This window comes from Chrysochloris asiatica, unplaced genomic scaffold, assembly GCF_000296735.1.
Source record: "Chrysochloris asiatica unplaced genomic scaffold, ChrAsi1.0 scaffold00140, whole genome shotgun sequence".
Classification (NCBI taxonomy): Eukaryota; Metazoa; Chordata; class Mammalia; order Afrosoricida; family Chrysochloridae; genus Chrysochloris; species Chrysochloris asiatica.
The window spans coordinates 2,842,597-2,860,273 of NW_006408658.1; the positions used below are offsets into that span (position 1 = coordinate 2,842,597).

Consider the following 17,677-nt stretch of genomic DNA (forward strand, 5'->3'; position numbering starts at 1 on the left):
TCCATGACACTTTTGTGCTTGTCTTTTTAATATTTATTGGAGTTTTTGCTTATGCTCCCCAAACTGTTTTTATTCACTTTCTAATTTTCAGGCTTAAGTCTCACAGTACCCAGTGTACATCAGTATGGATGTACATTAACTTTGTCGATTAATATGCCTTTCCTGTTCTTTGGGATTAGTCGCTCCCTTTTTAAGACTGTTTCCTATCCTACTAGAGGTTTCCTTAAACATAGCTTCATTGTGAAGTGGCACTGGTGAGAAAGACAGTATCTGGGTGAAAGAAAATGATGGTTAATATAACCCAAGGATCAAATGTGGGCTGGTGCCAGGTTTCTGGGTTCCTTTAGCTCTAGTTGAGTATAAAGAGGAAGGAGAACTAAACCACGCCTTTCCTCTGAAGTTTTTATGTGAGAAAGAGACAATACTGATGAGGGAGTGGTGGGTGTGATGGAGAAGGAACTATGGGCCCATAGCCAGAACGAATAGCTATTTAGGTACTTGTCCTCTTTCTCCCAGCCATCTTGGTGTGGCGCTGTGGGCTAATGCATCAGACTGCAAAGTCATTTGAACTGCAAGGTCAGTGGTTCAAGCTCAGCAGCTGCTTCTTGGAAACCCTACGCAGGGTCGCTATGGGTCGGAATCGACTTGATGGCACTAACAACAACAACAACCACCAGACTTCTTGAGTACTTTTTTGTGATGATGTCTTATGTCTTGGGAATGAGTGTTGGGTTTGCCTGACAGGGTTGGGAGGCTGTATGTGTGTATGAGAGTGTGTCTGTGTTCTTTGCTAAAATGAAAATAGCTTTTCTCCTCTGGGTGGTTATGGATTTCTACCTTTAAAAAATATTCAGCCATTTAAGGGTCTATATGCCCACCTCCCAGAATCCTGGTATGTCCCTGTGGGTTAATGCTCTGGACTGCAAAGTCATTTGAACCGCAAGGTCAATGGTTCAAGCTCACCAGCTGCTCCTCGGAAACCCTATACAGCATCACTATGGGTCGGAACTGACTTGACGGCACTTAACAACACCAACAACGTGCCCATTTCCCAGAGGTTATTGGATGGATTCTTAGAGAGAATAGTGATAGGCTGAAAGAAATTCTTTTTCAAAAGTCCTAGAGAGCTGGAGTCAGGTCAAAACTTGGTTTCCTGTTTGTTTATTTGTTAATTTATTAGGTTCATTTAAGCATTTACACATCCAGCCCATACTTATTGAGCTCCTAGGCACTGCTTTGGAGTCCTGGTAGGGTGCTGTGCGTTAATGCACCAGACTGCAAAGTCCTTACCAGCCGCTGCTTGTAAACCTTATACAGGGTCACTATGGGTTGAAATCACCTTGACAGCACTTCACAACTACAACAGGCACTGCTTCAGGCACTGGAGATACAACAGTTAATAAGACAAGAATCCTGACCTCAAACAGCATACTTATATCCTAGTGTGAAAGAGAGACAAAGAAAGAAATACTTTCTGATAGTGGAAGCTGCTGAGAAAGTAGATTTAGGAGGCTGGAGGTAGAGAGTAAAGGTGGAAAGGTGTTCTTTGACACATTGTTAAGTAAAGTCTCTGAGGAGATGACATTTGAACAGAATTGACTGATGTGAACAGTGTCAAAATCAGGAGAAGAGCATTCTAGGCAGAGGGAGGAGGGAAACAGGATATTGAAGAAGAGTAATATGACTCAAGTATGAGTGACAAGGAGCATGGTAGGAGAACATAGCCAAAGATGAGGTTATGTAGAGTCCTATGAGCCAAGGTAAGAAATATGGACTATTACTAGTATAATAGGAAATCACTAGAAGGTATTCAACAGGGGAGAAATACTACAATTTTGGTTTTTAAAATGTCATGGTTGCTGTGTAGAGACTAGACTCTTACATGGGGGCAAAAATGGAAACATGAAAACCATATTGGCGGCCATTGCAATAGTGAGCTATGTTTTGAGGTTGGAGATAATAGGGTTTGCTTATGACCTGGGTATTGTGGGTGAGGAAATGAGGATGATGCTCAGGATTTTGCTTTGAGCAGGTAAGGTGAATGTTAGTGTCATTTTTTATTTTTATTTTTTGAAATGGAGAAGGTTTGGTGTTAGAAATCATGAGTTCTGTTTTAGAAATACTAAGTTTGGGGTGCTGACTAACTAGGCAAGTGGGCTGTGTGTTTATGTGTATGTATATGTATACCCACATTTTTAGTGTAGTAGTGGTTCTGAGTCTTCCTGCTGGGGAGTAGAGAAAGGCTAACTTCTGTTTATCCTTTCCATTTTCTTTCTTTGAATTAGATTTGTATTCTGGATTGGGCAGTGACCTCTGGTATCTCCACTCTGGCCTGGTGTATTCTTTGGCTTCATGGCCAGCTCCTGGCTCTTACAGACCGGATGAAGCAGACCGGAGACCTAAGTGGAGAAAGCCTCCAGAGTGTGACCCTCTGGTTGCTGGCTCTGCCCAGCCTGCCTCATGGAGAGGATGAATTGGCTGAGCAGGCTCGCCTCCCGGGGCCCTGGGCACCGTGTACCTCAAGGGCCCAGTCTGCAGACCCCTGTTATGGCTGACCCTGAGACCTGCCTCATGGTCTTTAAGAATCACTGGTCCCAGGTAGGAGACTAGAGGGCCTGGTCCACTGGCTGCCTGCCTGCCTGTATGCCCTCACCAGTTCATTTGGTCACCTTATTGTCTTTGATTCCTTCCATCTTCTGCCCTGTTTCCCCAGGTGGTGAGAATCCTGGAGCGGCGAGGCCCTTGGGCAGCTCCTGGGGGTGCAGATGATCTCAGTGCTGTGCGCAACCATACTTATCAGATGATGACACTGTTGGTGGAAGATCGTGCAGTCCCCTCGACCCCTCCTGCTCCTGGGCCCTTGCTGGAGTTTGCGCTGCGTGAGGATCTGCTGGCCCGTGTATTGGCATGGCAGCTGCAATGGGATGAGTTTGGAGATGGGGTTGAGGAACGGCGGGCTGAGCAACTGAAACTATTTGAGATGCTAGTAAGCGAAGCTCGCCAGCCACTGTTGCGGCATGGTCCAGTTCGAGAGGCTCTCCTGATCCTGCTGGATGCCTGCGGCCACCCTGTGCCCAGTAGCCCAGCACTGGATGAAGGCCTGGTGCTACTTCTCAGTCAACTCTGTGTGTGTGTGGCCCGGGAGCCTTCATTGCTTGAGTTCTTCCTGCAGCCACCTCCTGAGCCTGGAACTGCCCCCCGCCTTCTTCTCTTTTCTCGCCTTGTCCCCTTCGTCCATCGAGAGGGCACTCTGGGCCAGCAGGCCCGTGATGCCCTACTCCTGCTCATGGCTCTGTCAGCTGGGAGTCCTACTGTGGGCAGCTACATCGCAGATCACTCTTACTTCTGCCCGGTCAGCATCCCCTGATGCTGGGATGGGGGTGGGTGGGTAGAGTATGGTGTGTTGACACTGAACAGTACCTTCCTATTCCGAGATGTGGGAGGCCTACATGCCAGGGATCCCCTCCAGCAAGTAGCTTTCTGGGTTTAAGGGAGTTGAAGTGGGGGTGAAACATGTGCTTAGGTGAATGGAGCCAGGTACTAAAGCTCTTTGTGGACCAATGATTCCAGTGATGTTCTGGCAGATTGGGTAGCTAAATCTGGGGGGCTTCTAAAGTTTGTGGAAATTTTCTATTATCTTTAATTCCATTCCCTCCCTCCCCCTGCCCACTTACCTTTTCTGATAATACAAGGGGATTTCAAAAAGTTAGTGGAAAAATAGAATTAAAAGATAATGGGAATTTTCCACGAATTTTATGGAGCCCCCTCATCTCTCTTCTCCCTACTGGTATCTGAACTCTAGATTAAGAGCTACCTTGTTCCCTTATAAAAAAAATATTGTTTGAGCCTTTGGTAACCTGTCCTTGGTGACGGCCCCTAGGTGCTGGCCACAGGACTGAGTGCGCTATACTCCTCACTGCCCCGAAAGATTGAGGTTCCTGGGGATGACTGGCACTGCCTGCGACGAGAGGACTGGCTGGGAGTGCCAGCTCTTGCTCTCTTCATGAGCTCCCTAGAGTTCTGCAATGCAGTCATTCAGGTAGGACTGGGGTGCCGAGGACATCTGGCCCTGGGTCATCCTGGAGAGATGGGAAGAGCGAGGGTATATTCCCTGGTGTTGTGCTATTGTGTAGGATTGGCCATAGGACACCTCCCTGTATGTACCATTTTAGTCCTTTGCACAGTCCTCCTCCCTCTCTCTTGCACCCCTACAGGTGGCTCACCCGTTGGTGCAGAAGCAGCTAGTTGATTATATCCATAACGGGTTCCTGGTGCCTGTCATGGGCCCTGCCCTGCACAAGGTGAGGATCATGAGTGGCAAGTTAGATGAGGTGCTAGGCTGAGGGCTGGTAACCTCAGTGCTACCATTGTGGGAGGCAGTGGGCTGGGTTGGGGCTTCCTCATTTTTTTCCGCTCTGCTCTTGGTTCTTCCTTAGACTGATTCAGGGGAGATGACCCCTCTGCTCAGTGTATGTGCAGGGAAGCCCTAACTTGGCCGACTTTCCCTTTCCTTCCCGCAGACCTCTGTGGAGGAGATGATTGCCAGTACTGCTTATCTGGAACTTTTCCTGCGGAGCATCTCAGAGCCTGCCTTGCTCCGGACCTTTTTGCGGTTCCTGCTGTTACACCGGCACGACACCCACACCATCCTTGACACTCTCGTTGCCCGTATTGGCTGCAACTCCCGGGTATGACCCCTACCTCTGTCCTGGCTTACCTGGGTGAGCCATCTTCTCTCTCTGACCTTTGTTCTGGACGGGCATTTTTGGCCTTTTTCTTTCGCCTCTGTCTTCAGTGACTTAAAAATTACTGGCATGAAACTTTTAACCCCTTGGGTACAGATTTTAATTCACTTAGCTGCTTTTGTAATGTATGGATCTAGAACACAGTAACCTTCTCTGGATAACTTTGGTTGTTCATCATGATAGATTTCTCCATTGTGCTTTGCTTGTAATTTAGCTTTGGCCTGAGGTTCTCTTCAGCTATTTATGGCTTTGTGGCCTGCTTTGAGTGACTCGAGACTCCCATCTTTAAGTTTTGTGTTTGTTTTGATAGATAATTCAGTGGCTACTGCCATACTTACCTTTCCTCTCCCTTGAATTTACTGCATTTGAGGTTTACGACTTGGGACACTTATCCACCCACCTATTTACCTATAGTCCTTCTGAACTTTTGTCTTGAATGGCCTCTACTGTTTTGCTGATGTTAGGGATATAATGAGTGAGGTAGGTGTGGTTTCTGATTTCAGAGAACTTACTCTTCAGTGGAGGAAGATAAGCAAACTCATTAATCAAATAAAAGGGTGCTTAGGAAATACAGAGTATGTGGTCAAGAAAGACCTTTCGGAGGAAGTAACATTGAGGTCATGAAGGAATTAGCTATTGGACAAGTGGAGGATCTGTGTAGGCAGAGGGAACAACACGTAAAGGACATCACATGGAAGAGTGTAATTTATGTAAGTTAGTAAAAGACTGGTGTCCTGGTGTGGCACTGTAGGATCAGCACTGGACTGCGAATCACAATGTTGGCAGTTCAGATTCACCAGCTACTTCTCAGAAACCCCTTATATGGTTGCTATGAGTCAGATTTGACTTGACTGCACTTAGCAGCAACAGCAACAGTAAAAGACTAGTGTGGCTGGAGGTGTGAGGGACATGGGGAAAGTGGGATGAGAAGAAATTAGATGGAAAATATCCAGATCATGTATGGTCTTGTAGACCATGCTTACAAGTTTGTGTTTTAACCAGTAGAAATGTATCTAAAATAGGATTGAAGAGTTTCCAATTAATAAAAGTCTGGAGACTTTCTAGAAGAATTGTTGTTGCCATTGTGAACTGCCATCAAGTCAGTTCCAACCCGTAACAACCCTGTGTAGGGTTTCTGAGGTGCTAACTGCTGGCCCTGCAGTTTAGACCAACTTTGCAGTCCAGTGCATTAGCCCACAGTGCCTGCCATACCAGGACTCCTTTAGAATAGACCATGACTTTTATCTTAGACTCTGATATCTCTTTTGACTTTGGGACTATGACTATTGTTTTCTTCTTTTATTTTAAATAGTTGAAGGCCCCCGAGTTTTTGTGTTTAAAACGAGAGATATCACTAGGGTTCTGGAAACCTTCTAGGTCAGTCAGGCACCTGAGAGTGGGGTCCCAGGTAAGTGAGGGTCTTGAGTAGCTCTATTTCTTATAAGTGAGTTTTCTGCATGTGAGTTATTGCAGTCTAACTCTGATTAGATTAGTATTTCTAAACCAGCTGTACACTTCAGAATCATCTTTGGAGCTTTGATGATTAACTACAGCAATAACAAACTCACTGCAGCAGTACTAGATCCTAAGCTCTTCTTGGATTTAATGTATTATAATCTCTAGGAGTAGGCCCAGGACACACGTGCTTTTAAAATGTTCCAAAAAGAATTATGGTACATGCTTTGGGTTAACAATTATTAGTGTAAACCAATAGTTTATATTACTTAGTATAGGGTAATATCTTACAAAGATGTCAGAAGAGTCTTATTTCTTGTTTTATTGAAGTTAGGTCATGGGTTTATGTCTGTTTGACTTCAAGGAAAATGTCCTGTTTGTATTTAGAGATAGTTGCTTTTCTTCTTGAGGTTGATTTTTCCCCCACTCCTCTGCTGAGCTCTGCTTTCCTTTTATTTTTTTCTTATCGTAACAGCTTTTCTGTGATTCTCTATTACCCTTGTCCCTCAGCACATAGTTCTGTTATTCTCCTGTTTGCTCCCTAGCCTCAGGAGTCTTCTGCGTTTTTTTGGATACTTCTTCCTGGTTCTTGGAGGGGCCAGATCACTTCTGGTTTCAGGATGCCCATGTTAAACATGCATTGCTTTGCTTTCTGCTATCTAGCTCTTTCAAGCTGAATTCTGCTGGTGTGACTTTTACTGTTGCTTACGTAGCTTATCCTTTGTTTTTGAAGTGAATCATGCTAACAAGCTGGTCTATGTGCCTATCTATACTAGTTTCTTATTGCTGCCCAAGAAATGACTCCAACCTTTGTGGCTAACAACAATACAGATTTATAATCTGTGTTCTGTCAGCCGTAAGTTTAGCATGAGTCTTACTAGCTAAAGTCAAGCGTTGCCAGGGTTGCATTCCTTGCTGGAGGTTCTGGGAGATGATCCATTCATTTGGGTTGGCAGAATTCAGTTCTTGTGGTTTAAGACTGGAATCTCTGTTTCTTTCTGTCTATCAGCTAAGGGTCATTCCTAACTTTTAAAACCAGCAAGTTTCCTTAACTTACGGCCCCTTCTTCTCTCGTGAAAGCTGACACAGTAGGCTGAGTCCCTCTCCTGCTTAATCTCTCTTTTGAGAAAGGCTTTGATACTAAATATTTACGTGAAATGATTGAGCCCACTCCAGTGATCCCCCGATCTCAAACTTCATAACCTTAATCATATCTGTGCAGTCCCTGTTGCTTTGTAACAGAGTCACAGGATCTAGAGAGTAGGATGTGGCCATCTTTAGGGATGTTATTCTGTCTACCACATTGTCTGTGAGTCTGGACTATTTGCATTGCTGTTAAAGTGGTCATTTTGGATAAAACTTCTGAACATCCATGTTGGGGAAACTGCAAACTTGTATCTCATCTCTTTCTCACTATGTGGTTGACCTTTTAATTCTTCCATTTAGCAAATGATGAGCACCTAGTCTATACCAGTAGTACTCCAGAGTCTTGGGATTCTGTGGCAGAATGAGCTCCTCTGCCATCTGCTCACAGAATCATGGCCTGAAACTCTGCCACTAGTCTTTGTTCCTAGCAGCCTGGGTGCCTAGCAGGGATTTGGCAAGTCTGAGGAGCATGTCTGCAGGCTAATGATCTCAGGCCCCTGTGTTGACATCCTTTTGTTAAAACTTCTCTCTTAGCTTTATTAACATCCAAGACTAGAGAGAGGAGTGAGATGGGAGAGGACAAGAACTTGGATCTCAGGAGGAAAGCTCTTTTTCCCTCAGAACGCATGGGTTCTTACATGGCTTTAAAGTGTCTTAAGTAGATTTTATTATTGTCTTAAAGGGAAAATTTAGGATAATAAGATAGTCGTTAAGTGAGGAGTAGGTGTAGTTGTCTTCAGGGAGCTGAAGGTGTCTGACACACTCCTCACAAGAAAGTATGAAGAAAGCAGTATGGGTATTCAGAGGAACTAGGGAAATCTTATTTGTGGTGGTTTTCTTTGCTTAGGCAAAGATGAATAACCCTTTTTCTTTCCTAAAACAAAAGGTTTCCCTGCTAGGGGTCCTTTAGGATAAGCACTGGACTGCTAACTACAAGGTCCATGGTTCAGATCTACTAACTACTCCTTAGAAACCCTACAGGCTCGCTATGAGTTGGAACCAACTTGATGGCACTTAACAGCAACAACAGACCCACCTACTTCTTCCTTGTCCTGTCAACTATCTTTGATTTTTTTTTTTTATCCTACCTTCTGAGCGCTACTAACAATGGAGACATTACTCAGGCTCCTTGTTCCCAGCCACACCCACCCCCCAGCTGTGATTCTTCCAGTTCCCCTCTGGTTTCAAGTTGATAAGCATTCAGTTAGTATGCACTTACAATCCCTGCTGACAAGCCTTCACTTAGTTACCATGTGCTGGTGTCTCTTGTTGGTCTTCTTTGTAGAGTATCTTTTTATAGGTGTTATTGGATAAGCACTAGACTGTAAGGTCGATTTGAACCGCAAGGTGGCAGTTCAAACCCACCAACTGCTCCTCGGAAACCCTATACAGGGTTGCTATGAGTCGGAACCGACTCCACACACTTAACAGCAACAACATTCCATGTAAGTGTTGCCAGAGTGTCTGCTGACAGTTGTGTATGGTCTGTTGAAATACAGAGTCTGACTCATGGTTCCTTCCTGTATGTATGTGAATGAATAGTGTAGTCTTGAACACGAGGATCATGTGGCTATTCATCTCGTTAATGTTTCAGTGACTGTTATGTGCTGTGCTCTGTGCACATTTATTCCTCTAGAAGTGGTCGGGTGAGGCTGGGACTGGGGGCTTCCCATTTAGTGAACAAGCTTAGAGTGTAGAGAGTTCTTACGGTGACTCCCTCCCTCCTCCCCCACCCCCCAGCTCTGCATGGTCTCTCTGAGTCTCTTCAGGACCCTACTGAACCTCAGCTGTGAGGATGTCCTGCTGCAGCTGGTTCTCAGGTACCTGTGGGGGCAGGACTGGGGCTGGCTGACCCTGAACCCTCAGGGCCCTCAGGGCCTTGTTCATTGCTGGGGCTGTGGGCTGTATTGGGGCTGCTCATGTGTTTCCTCCTCGAGCCTGGCCTAGCCATATAGGTCCATTGACCTGGTGTCCTTCCAGGCCCTGCCTTCCTTCCTGATGCACCCTGGGTCCTCTTTCTGCTGTCTTCTGCAGATATCTTGTCCCGTGTAACCATGTGATGTTGAGCCAGAAGCCAGCTGTACGTGATATGGACCTATACGGACGAGCAGCTGACAAGTTTCTCTCCCTAATTCCACGCTGTTGCCGGCACCATGCCCCTAGCCCACCTCGTCCAGAGCATGCCTCGTGGGCACGAGGTGGGCCTTGCAGAGAAGCAGGGAGAAGGGAGGACACTTTGGGTATGGCCTAGGTTCTGGGGAACCCTAGCAAGATGGTGGGGTTAGGGTGAGGGGAAGGAGGTGGTTGTGAGAGGCTATCTGTCTTTGGGGAGGTTGATGAGGGATCTTGTGAAGAGAATCCTTAACCCCTCCAAAGAAATGTGGGGGCAAACTTCTGAGCAGAGCTGTTCTGGTCTTCATTCCAGTTCTGTACGCTTCCTTTTTCCATTGTTTCTTTGGTAGTTGTGACAGGAGGTGAGGAAAAATTAATCTGCAAGGTAGAGAGAGAGTCAGCTGTCGCTATCTGTTCCCATTCTCTGTCTCCTTAAATGCCCTATCCTTCCTGGACCTTTGTCTCTTTGATCCCTCTTAGGTTTTGTTGTTCACTTTGCAGGTCCTGGAAGCCCAAATGTTGATTCCTCTTCTGTGGTAACAGTGCCCCGGCCCTCTACACCATCTCGTCTGGCCCTCTTCTTGAGACAGCAGAGCCTGGGTGGCTCTGAGTCCCCAGGCCCGGCCCCTCGCTCCCCAGGGCTTGCTGCATCCCCAGCCTCCAGTCCTGGCCGACGGCCCAGCCCGACAGAGGAGCCTGGTGAGCTGGAAGACAATTACCTGGAGTATCTGCGTGAGGCACGTCGTGGTGTAGACCGCTGTGTCCGAGCCTGCCGCACCTGGTCTGCCCCCTATGATGGCGAGAGACCCCCTCCGGAGCCCAGTCCTGTTGGCTCCCGGACTAAGAAACGCAGCCTACTGCCTGAGGAAGACAGGGACAATGTGGGGGAAGGGGAAGAGGGAGATTTGGGGAGTGGGGGACTGGGTGGGAGTGCCGAGGAGGGCCCTAGCCACCAGCCTCCTCCCCAACTCAATGGAGTACCAGGACCATGGCCAGAGGGGGCCAAGAAGGTTCGTCGGGTGCCAGAGGAGGGAGCTGGGGAGCTGCTCGAGGGCACCTCCGAGGGTATGGCAGGACTAGAGGGCTTTGGTCAGGAGCTCCGGGAGCTGGAGGTGGCATTGAGCAATGGAGGGACTGTCTCAGAGCTCCCCCTAGAGCCTCCACTACCTCTTGAGGAGGAGGAGGCCTACGAGAGCTTCAGCTGTCCCCCTGAACCCCCTGGCCCCTTCCTCAGCAGCCCTTTGCGGACTCTCAACCAGCTGCCAAGCCAGCCCTTTACTGGTAAGCTCCTTAACCTAGGTCATCATCTTTGTGTAATCTCTGCATGTTCTCAACATGTTTGTGCTGATCCTAAGACTTCTTGGCCCATGTCATTTCTGTGTTGTTGCCTAGCCCCTTGTCCATTCTGCTTGGGTCCCTTCCAGACGTGTATCATGTTATCTTTTTTCTGCCATGCTTGTGCTGATTTGAGTACTGACTTATGTCTGAGCATTGTATGTCCATCCTGTGTGCATGCTCCTCCTCTTCCTCCAGTCTGGCCATTTCCTGGGATTTTGTGATCAGGAGATTCTTGTGTTTGGTGTCTCTTAGTGAATCACAGCAGTATGAGACATATGGAAGACATATGTGCTCTCCTGTGTGAGACACCAGTTCCCACCAGTATATCTGCCTGAGAGTTTGCTCTGGTGTCAGCTCTCCTGTGACCCTAGGACCCACTTCTGGAGTTCTTCCTCCTGTTCTTCCCTGGGCTCCTTCCTCCCTGCTTCTTCAGAGAAAGATCCCATTTCAGGTTTCTCCTGCTCCTCTCTTCCCAACCTTAGTCTTAGACATCATTGGTTGCTATGACTGCTCAGCGAGACTTTCGTAGAGATTTATGATTAGTAGCAAGGATTGAAACAGATAGGATTTAAATGCCTCTTTCAGGGCAAGTAACAGTGTGGCTGTGTGGTCCCCCCCTTAAGTTGCTTAGGATGCACATGGAACTAGACTGGACCTGAGTGGCTGGACTCTTTCTTGGTTTTGCTTGAGAGTGAGCTCTACCTAGTCAATTCAGCCCTTATCCTGCTATCTTTACTTCCCACCCTATACCAGCAACAAACCAAACAATACAGAACTAAAAAGCCAAAACAAAAACTCCCTCTCCCTCTGGAAGGTGTGCTAGGACTGTAGACTTTAGATTAGATGTACCTTGAGTTAGCAACCCTTCTATGACATTGATGTATATGTCACTGCGAACTCAGCAAGTGGTCGTTTTTCACTAGGGTTCTCATCTCTGGATGCATGGCAGATACAAGATGATGGAGGTAACCACCCAGCTTTCAGTTGTGTGTAGTCGGGTTGTCATACCTTGATTGGTACATGTTCTGACGGCCTGGGATATGCCAGCTATCCTGCTTGCACAGCATCAAGGATTGTGCCCTGGAGTCATGCAAACTGTTTCTCACAGATTCTAGAAAATAGACCTCTGCAATTTTGTACCCCCTGCCTGTTTCTTCCTGCTCAGTACCACAAAGTGGTGTTTAAATTTTACCAGAGTCTAGAAGCATTCATTGAAGCTTGTATGCTTTTTCCTCCTGGTAAACTTATTTGTCAGGAACCCTAGTGACTGATTAAATGCTTGGCTGCTAACCAAAAGGGTGACCAACTGCTTCATGGGAAAAAAAGATGGCAGTCTGCTTCTTTAAAGGTTATAACCTTGGAAACCCTTCCGGGCAGTTCTGCTCTGTTTTGGAGGGTGGCTGTGAGCCAGAGTTGACTTAATGGCAAGGGTTTTAGACTTCTTTGAGCTTTACTGATTGCCTCTAGCAATTACCCTACTATACCAGTTGTGGCGCTGGCGCTGTAGGATAAGCGTTGCATTGCTAATCCCTAGATCATCAGGTCAAACCCATCCGCTCCTTGGAAAAGCTATGCAGAACCAACTTGATGGCACTTAACAATTGCCTCTAGCAAGAAAGTTCCAGAAGAAGAAAGGACTAGAAGAGTAAAGTTATGGGGTATCTTAGGAACTTGTTAGAGTTGTTTTTGACCTAAGACGTTATGTGCATATGGAGTGAGAGATGTTCTGGGATCTTTTTCAATACTCTCATCTCTTTTTGACCTTCCTTGTTCTGTCTCAGTTCCTAATGCAGTTCTTAGATACACTCCGTTTCCCTTACCAGTTCCTGATGAGAAGGACTGTAATGGTCCTAGAGTCTTAGTGCTGGTGATCTGGTGCACTTAGAGGTCAGTGCTTTCAGTAGATTCTGCTCATCCTTTCTGCTGTCTTTCCTCCGTCAGAGAGTTTGTCTGGAATCAGTTTTATTTGCTCCTGACTAAACTGTCCTTTTTCTACAGATTATATACCACTTTCTTGGCTCCCAGCTTCTGATGGACAGAGCTGATTTCTTCTCTGGTTCCCTAAATATTTCTCCCCTAGCTTTAAGTTGGTCCACATTGTCACTTTCTTTGTCTCAGCTATACTTGCTCTTGTTCTGACCTGGGTCTAGTGTTATCCCATGTCTTGTATGTAAACTGATTTTTCTTTTTGGGTCTAATCACTTTCTTTGTCTGCTCTTTCTTCTGTTCTTCTTAGGTGAAACTTTTTTTTTTTTTTTTTAACTGAGAACTATTATATAACCTGTATTGAACACTTAAAAAAAAATTAAATCCTGGGCTATATGCTTTATGTTAATGACTAGCTCATCGATCCTTAGTAACTTTATGAGGTAGGTATATTTTCTTGTTTTACCAAGTTGAAAACTGAAGCTTAGAGAGTTTTGGCTTATCAAATAATATAACTACTGAAGGTTAAAGCCAAACTTTGAAACCAGGTCTGACTTAAGAGCCTAGGGGGAGGGCTCTTCGGCGTCTATGTGTGTAAAATTGGTATCTGGACTCTTGTAGATGCATGTGGTGCCTGCCGTCTTATCTTGCCAGCAGGATTGATGTTCATGGGATATCTACACATATTGAGAGGGTCACATAAAAATACATTTCATCTAGTGGGCTCTCTGTTTTTATGGGAGGAATGTGTGCGTATGCACTGTGTTCAGGCCCTGTATCATTGTGCCCATCCCCCAGGCCCCTTCATGGCTGTGCTCTTTGCCAAACTCGAGAACATGCTGCAGAACTCCGTCTATGTCAACTTCCTGCTGACGGGGCTGGTGGCCCAGCTGGCCTGTCACCCCCAGCCCTTGCTCCGCTCTTTCCTGCTCAACACCAACATGGTCTTCCAGCCCAGTGTCAAGTCCCTGCTGCAGGTGTGCGATGCATGCATGCATGGGTGCGTCCAGGCTCCATGGTGGGCCAGGCCCACAGCTGGAGTAGCCCTAGGGGGGCTGGGATTGCCCAGTGGGCTAGAAAGAACTGTCAATCTGGCGCCATCCAGAAGTGTCATAAGTTGTTCTTCTTAGGTGCTGGGCTCTGTGAAGAATAAGATTGAGAGCTTTGCAGCCTCCCAGGAGGACTTCCCAACGCTGCTTTCCAAAGCCAAGAAGTACCTCATTGCCCGTGGCAAATTGGACTGGGCCGAGGGCCCTGCAGCAGGATCTGTCCCTCGCCGCTCCGATGCCCTAGGTGAGGCTTACCCCACCATCCCGCTCCCTACTCCCTAGGTTGCTAATTGCTGTTAAATGCTGTCAAGTTGATTCTGGCCCATGGTGACCCTGTGTAGGGTTTCTGAGGAGCAGCTGATGAGCTTGAACCACCAACTTTGCAGTTCAGTACAACTATACAGTACAGTGCATTAGCCCACAGCACCACACTAGGTCCCCCAGAGCAACTTATTAGCCCAAGTTAATTGAACACTTAATAAGGGTGAAGCCTTGTGCCAGGAACTGGGGAGTAATAGAAACTTTCATCTGGATATTTGTTCTCAAGGTCCTGGTTAGAGAATATAGCATAGCTCTGCCCACTAAGCTAAATTAGTAGTACCATCAAAAATTGTTCTTGGCGTTGGGGACAGGTAAAGGGCATGCTGTTTGGCATGGACCTTTAGAGATGAGTAGGATTTAGATAGGCAACAGAGTGGGAGGTTGTAATCTTTTGTTAGGGAACAGCCTGGATGGACTACTTAGTAATTGGAGTCATTTTGGAAAGTGATGGAATAGCTGTTGGTAATCCTGGAAAGAGTTGACCAGAGCATAAGGTTCTCAGAGTAGAACCTAAGCTGCATAGAAGTTGTGCTGTCTTAGGCAATAAGAAACTATGGGAGATTTTTGTATCCTGGAGCAGCAAGATGAGTATGTTAATTATGTGCTGGCTGAATTCAGTTAGAAGACGATGGAGGCAAGAGGAGTAGTCAGGTGGCACCTACAGTAATGCAGATGTGCCCTATAAGACTTGAATTAGAGTGGTGGAAGTTGAAAGGAAGAATTTCATAAGGTAGAAATGGGAAGAAAGTAAGTATTGGCAAAATTTGTTGAGTGGCTGAAGGAAGAAGAACCAAATATGAAGGGACTTTAAAAAGTTTGTGGGAAAATTCCATTATGTTTTAATTCCATTTTTCTATGACCTTTTTGAAACTCCTTATATGGCCATGAAGTTTATTCACCAGGTATCTGAGTACGTATTCTATATGCTAGGCACTTGGTAGAGAGGATTCAGTGAGATACAAGCCATGGTCTCTGCCTTCAGAGGATTTATAATCTGTAGGATTTATAATTATCACAAATTAGGGTATGTGATAACTGGGGGAGCAAGGTTCCAACCTACCCACTGCCATTAAGTTGATTCTGAGTCATAGTGTCCTTGTAGGACAGAATAGAACTGCTTTGTAGAGTTTCTGATGCTAAGGGAAGCAGATTGCCACATCTTTCTCCCGCAGAACAGCTGGTGGGTTCAAACTGCTGGTCTTTCAGTTAGCAGCCCAGTGCTTAACCCACTGTGCCACAGGTGGATCTAGGGCACCAGTGAAGTCCTGGTATCGTGACGTAGGATAAGAACTAGATCATAAGGTCAGTGGTTCAAACTCACAAACTGCTCCTTGGAAACCCTATACAGGGTTGCTATGAGTTGGAACTGACTCAGTGGCACTTACCAACAACGGCAACAGGGCACTAGTAAGGATTTGGATAGGAAAAGGGCTTGTGGGTTTTGTTTTGTTTTTTTCCTGGCAAGTGAAGAGTAAAGAGAAACTGAACAGAGTTGTGAAGTGTGCAGAAGTTTAGAGAATTGATGTCATCCTTTATTTGGTAATCAAAACTGGAGGTAAAATAATAAGCTGAGAGCAAGAAAACAGAGGTGAGATGGTGGCTTGTGGAGAAAAGTGTACAGGTTGGGAAGAGTACCACACAGCTGTGAGGATTCCATGGACATTTTTTAACATGATCTCTTCCTGGTTTAGTACTTTGAATATCTTTGTTCTCACAGTCTTAGTACTTTGGTCACTGTGAAGGTCCCAGGCAAGTGGTTATGAATCAGGCTGCGAGCATTAAGGTCAGCAGTTCGAAATTACCAGCTGTTCCGCAGGAGAAAGATGAGGCGTTCTGCTCCCGTAAAGATTTACAGCCTCGAAAACCCTGTACAGGGTCGCTATGAGTCAGAACCAACTCCACAGCACACAGCCACCAGCCACCACTAAGCCCATTGATTAGTGCAAGAGATAGAAGAAATTATTGAAGTACAATATGATAAGGTAAGATCAGAAGTTAGTGGAGGTTTTCCAAACAAGTGAGGATAGTAAAACTAGGCTAGGAAAAAGAATTTTTTGAAAACAGGGATAGCACTATTTCTGCAAAGGTAGCTACAGAAGCATGAAAAGTCGTAGGAGGGTTTCAGGGAGAGCAGACAGGTGTTTGTGCAAGAAGTGGGTGGGGTGGAGAATTTTGAGAACACGTTGGAAAGGGTGAATGGAGCCTGCTTTTAAAGGGCTCTGAATGCCATGTTTTATAAATTTTGCATAGCATCTCTCTGGCCAGTATTAAGGGTAAGCAATGGAGGCCATAGAGTGATCTAGAGTCTAGGCCATAGGTAATGGGCATGGATCTGAAGTCAGGAATCTAGGCAAAACATTAGAAGTATAGCCAGTGTATTAAGTGGCTCATTTCAGTCCAAGATGACTTATTTTCTGGCCATGATTAGTGAGTGGTTGACTTGGTGACTGTAGGAGAGGGTCTGCTAGAAGATGAAATGGTAGTATAGGAAAGCAAAACTTAGAGGGACAATGGAGTGTGAAAGAAACAAAAAAGTCACTGAACCATGATTACATGTATAGTTCCTGTGAGTATTGAAGAAGCAGAAGATACGGGCCAAAGGGAAACTAGACAAGTGATAGCTAGACAAGGTGAAGATGGAAGTGGGTGAGTAGTTCTGGAGGGTCATAGAAAGCTTGAATTAAGGGCCTGTTATGGACTGAGAAAAATATATTCTTCTATAGTAGAATACTGATTGGAAAGTGAGGAGTTATAAAAGCATCCTTCACGTTGTTGGGGAATGGAGAAGAAAGTGGTTGGGAAGGAAGTGACTGAAGTGTTTACTGGTTGAAAAGACAGCAGTGTAGGGGTTGGTTAGCTGGATGGGGAGCTGGATAGAGGTAGGAAGGCTGGACAGGCTGGTGTTAGAGTGCTACAGCCCCTTCTCACTCTAGTCTTCAGATCCATCTTGAGGGATGGGACAGGAAATGGTGTCTGAAATTCATTTCTGGCCCATTTGGCCCTTTATTCCATTCTGTTAGAATCCTAGTCAAGAAGTCTATGAACCTGGAGGTTGGGGAATCTCCTTTCCATGGCCAGGGGAGATCCCCTGACCCCAGCACCTCTGTGATACCTGTTTATTCCTAGTAAAGAGCCGGAGACCATCCTTGGGGGAGTTGCTCCTGCGGCACGCACATAGTCCAACCAGGGCCCGCCAGGCAGCACAGATGGTCCTTCAGCCAGGCCGAGATGGAGCAGGACTTGGCCTTGGTGGGGGCTCCCCTGGGACTTCAACTCCAATTTTATTTCCCCGGGGTGTGATCCCTGAGCGACAAGGTGAGGCTCTACGTGTCAAGAATGCTGTCTACTGTGCAGTCATTTTTCCTGAGTTTCTCAAGGAGCTGGCTGCCATCTCCCAGGCCCATGCTGTCACCTCGCCTTTCTTGTTGGATACTTCAGAGGAAGGGTGTGGACTTCCTGTCTCAGGCTTTGAGTCCCTCAATCCTTAACTGTCTTCCATGGACAATCAGGGTCATGGGTGACCTGAGTTGGGGCAGTGTCAAGAGGACTTTTTAATTTATTTCAGAAGAATTGTTTTATGGAGAA

The 17,677-nt window shown here is 46.2% G+C and overlaps 1 protein-coding gene across 2 annotated transcripts; it reads left to right on the forward strand.

The window, feature by feature from the left end:
* Positions 1-2,436: 2,436 nt before the first annotated feature.
* FAM160A2 (family with sequence similarity 160, member A2) lies at positions 2,437-17,580 on the forward strand. Of its 2 annotated transcripts, none has more exons than XM_006870198.1 (11): positions 2,437-2,598; positions 2,714-3,352; positions 3,881-4,039; positions 4,215-4,301; positions 4,521-4,688; positions 9,087-9,166; positions 9,381-9,544; positions 9,960-10,739; positions 13,521-13,699; positions 13,853-14,015; positions 17,219-17,580. In XM_006870198.1, exons 1-11 carry the CDS (start codon positions 2,461-2,463, stop codon positions 17,578-17,580), a joined length of 2,919 nt encoding a protein of 972 aa, XP_006870260.1. In that variant the 5' UTR covers positions 2,437-2,460. The 2 variants fall into 2 exon arrangements, with proteins under 2 accessions (XP_006870260.1, XP_006870259.1); XM_006870197.1 differs by having other exon boundaries at positions 2,461-2,598; positions 9,381-9,586.
* The last annotated feature ends 97 nt before the right edge of the window (positions 17,581-17,677 follow it).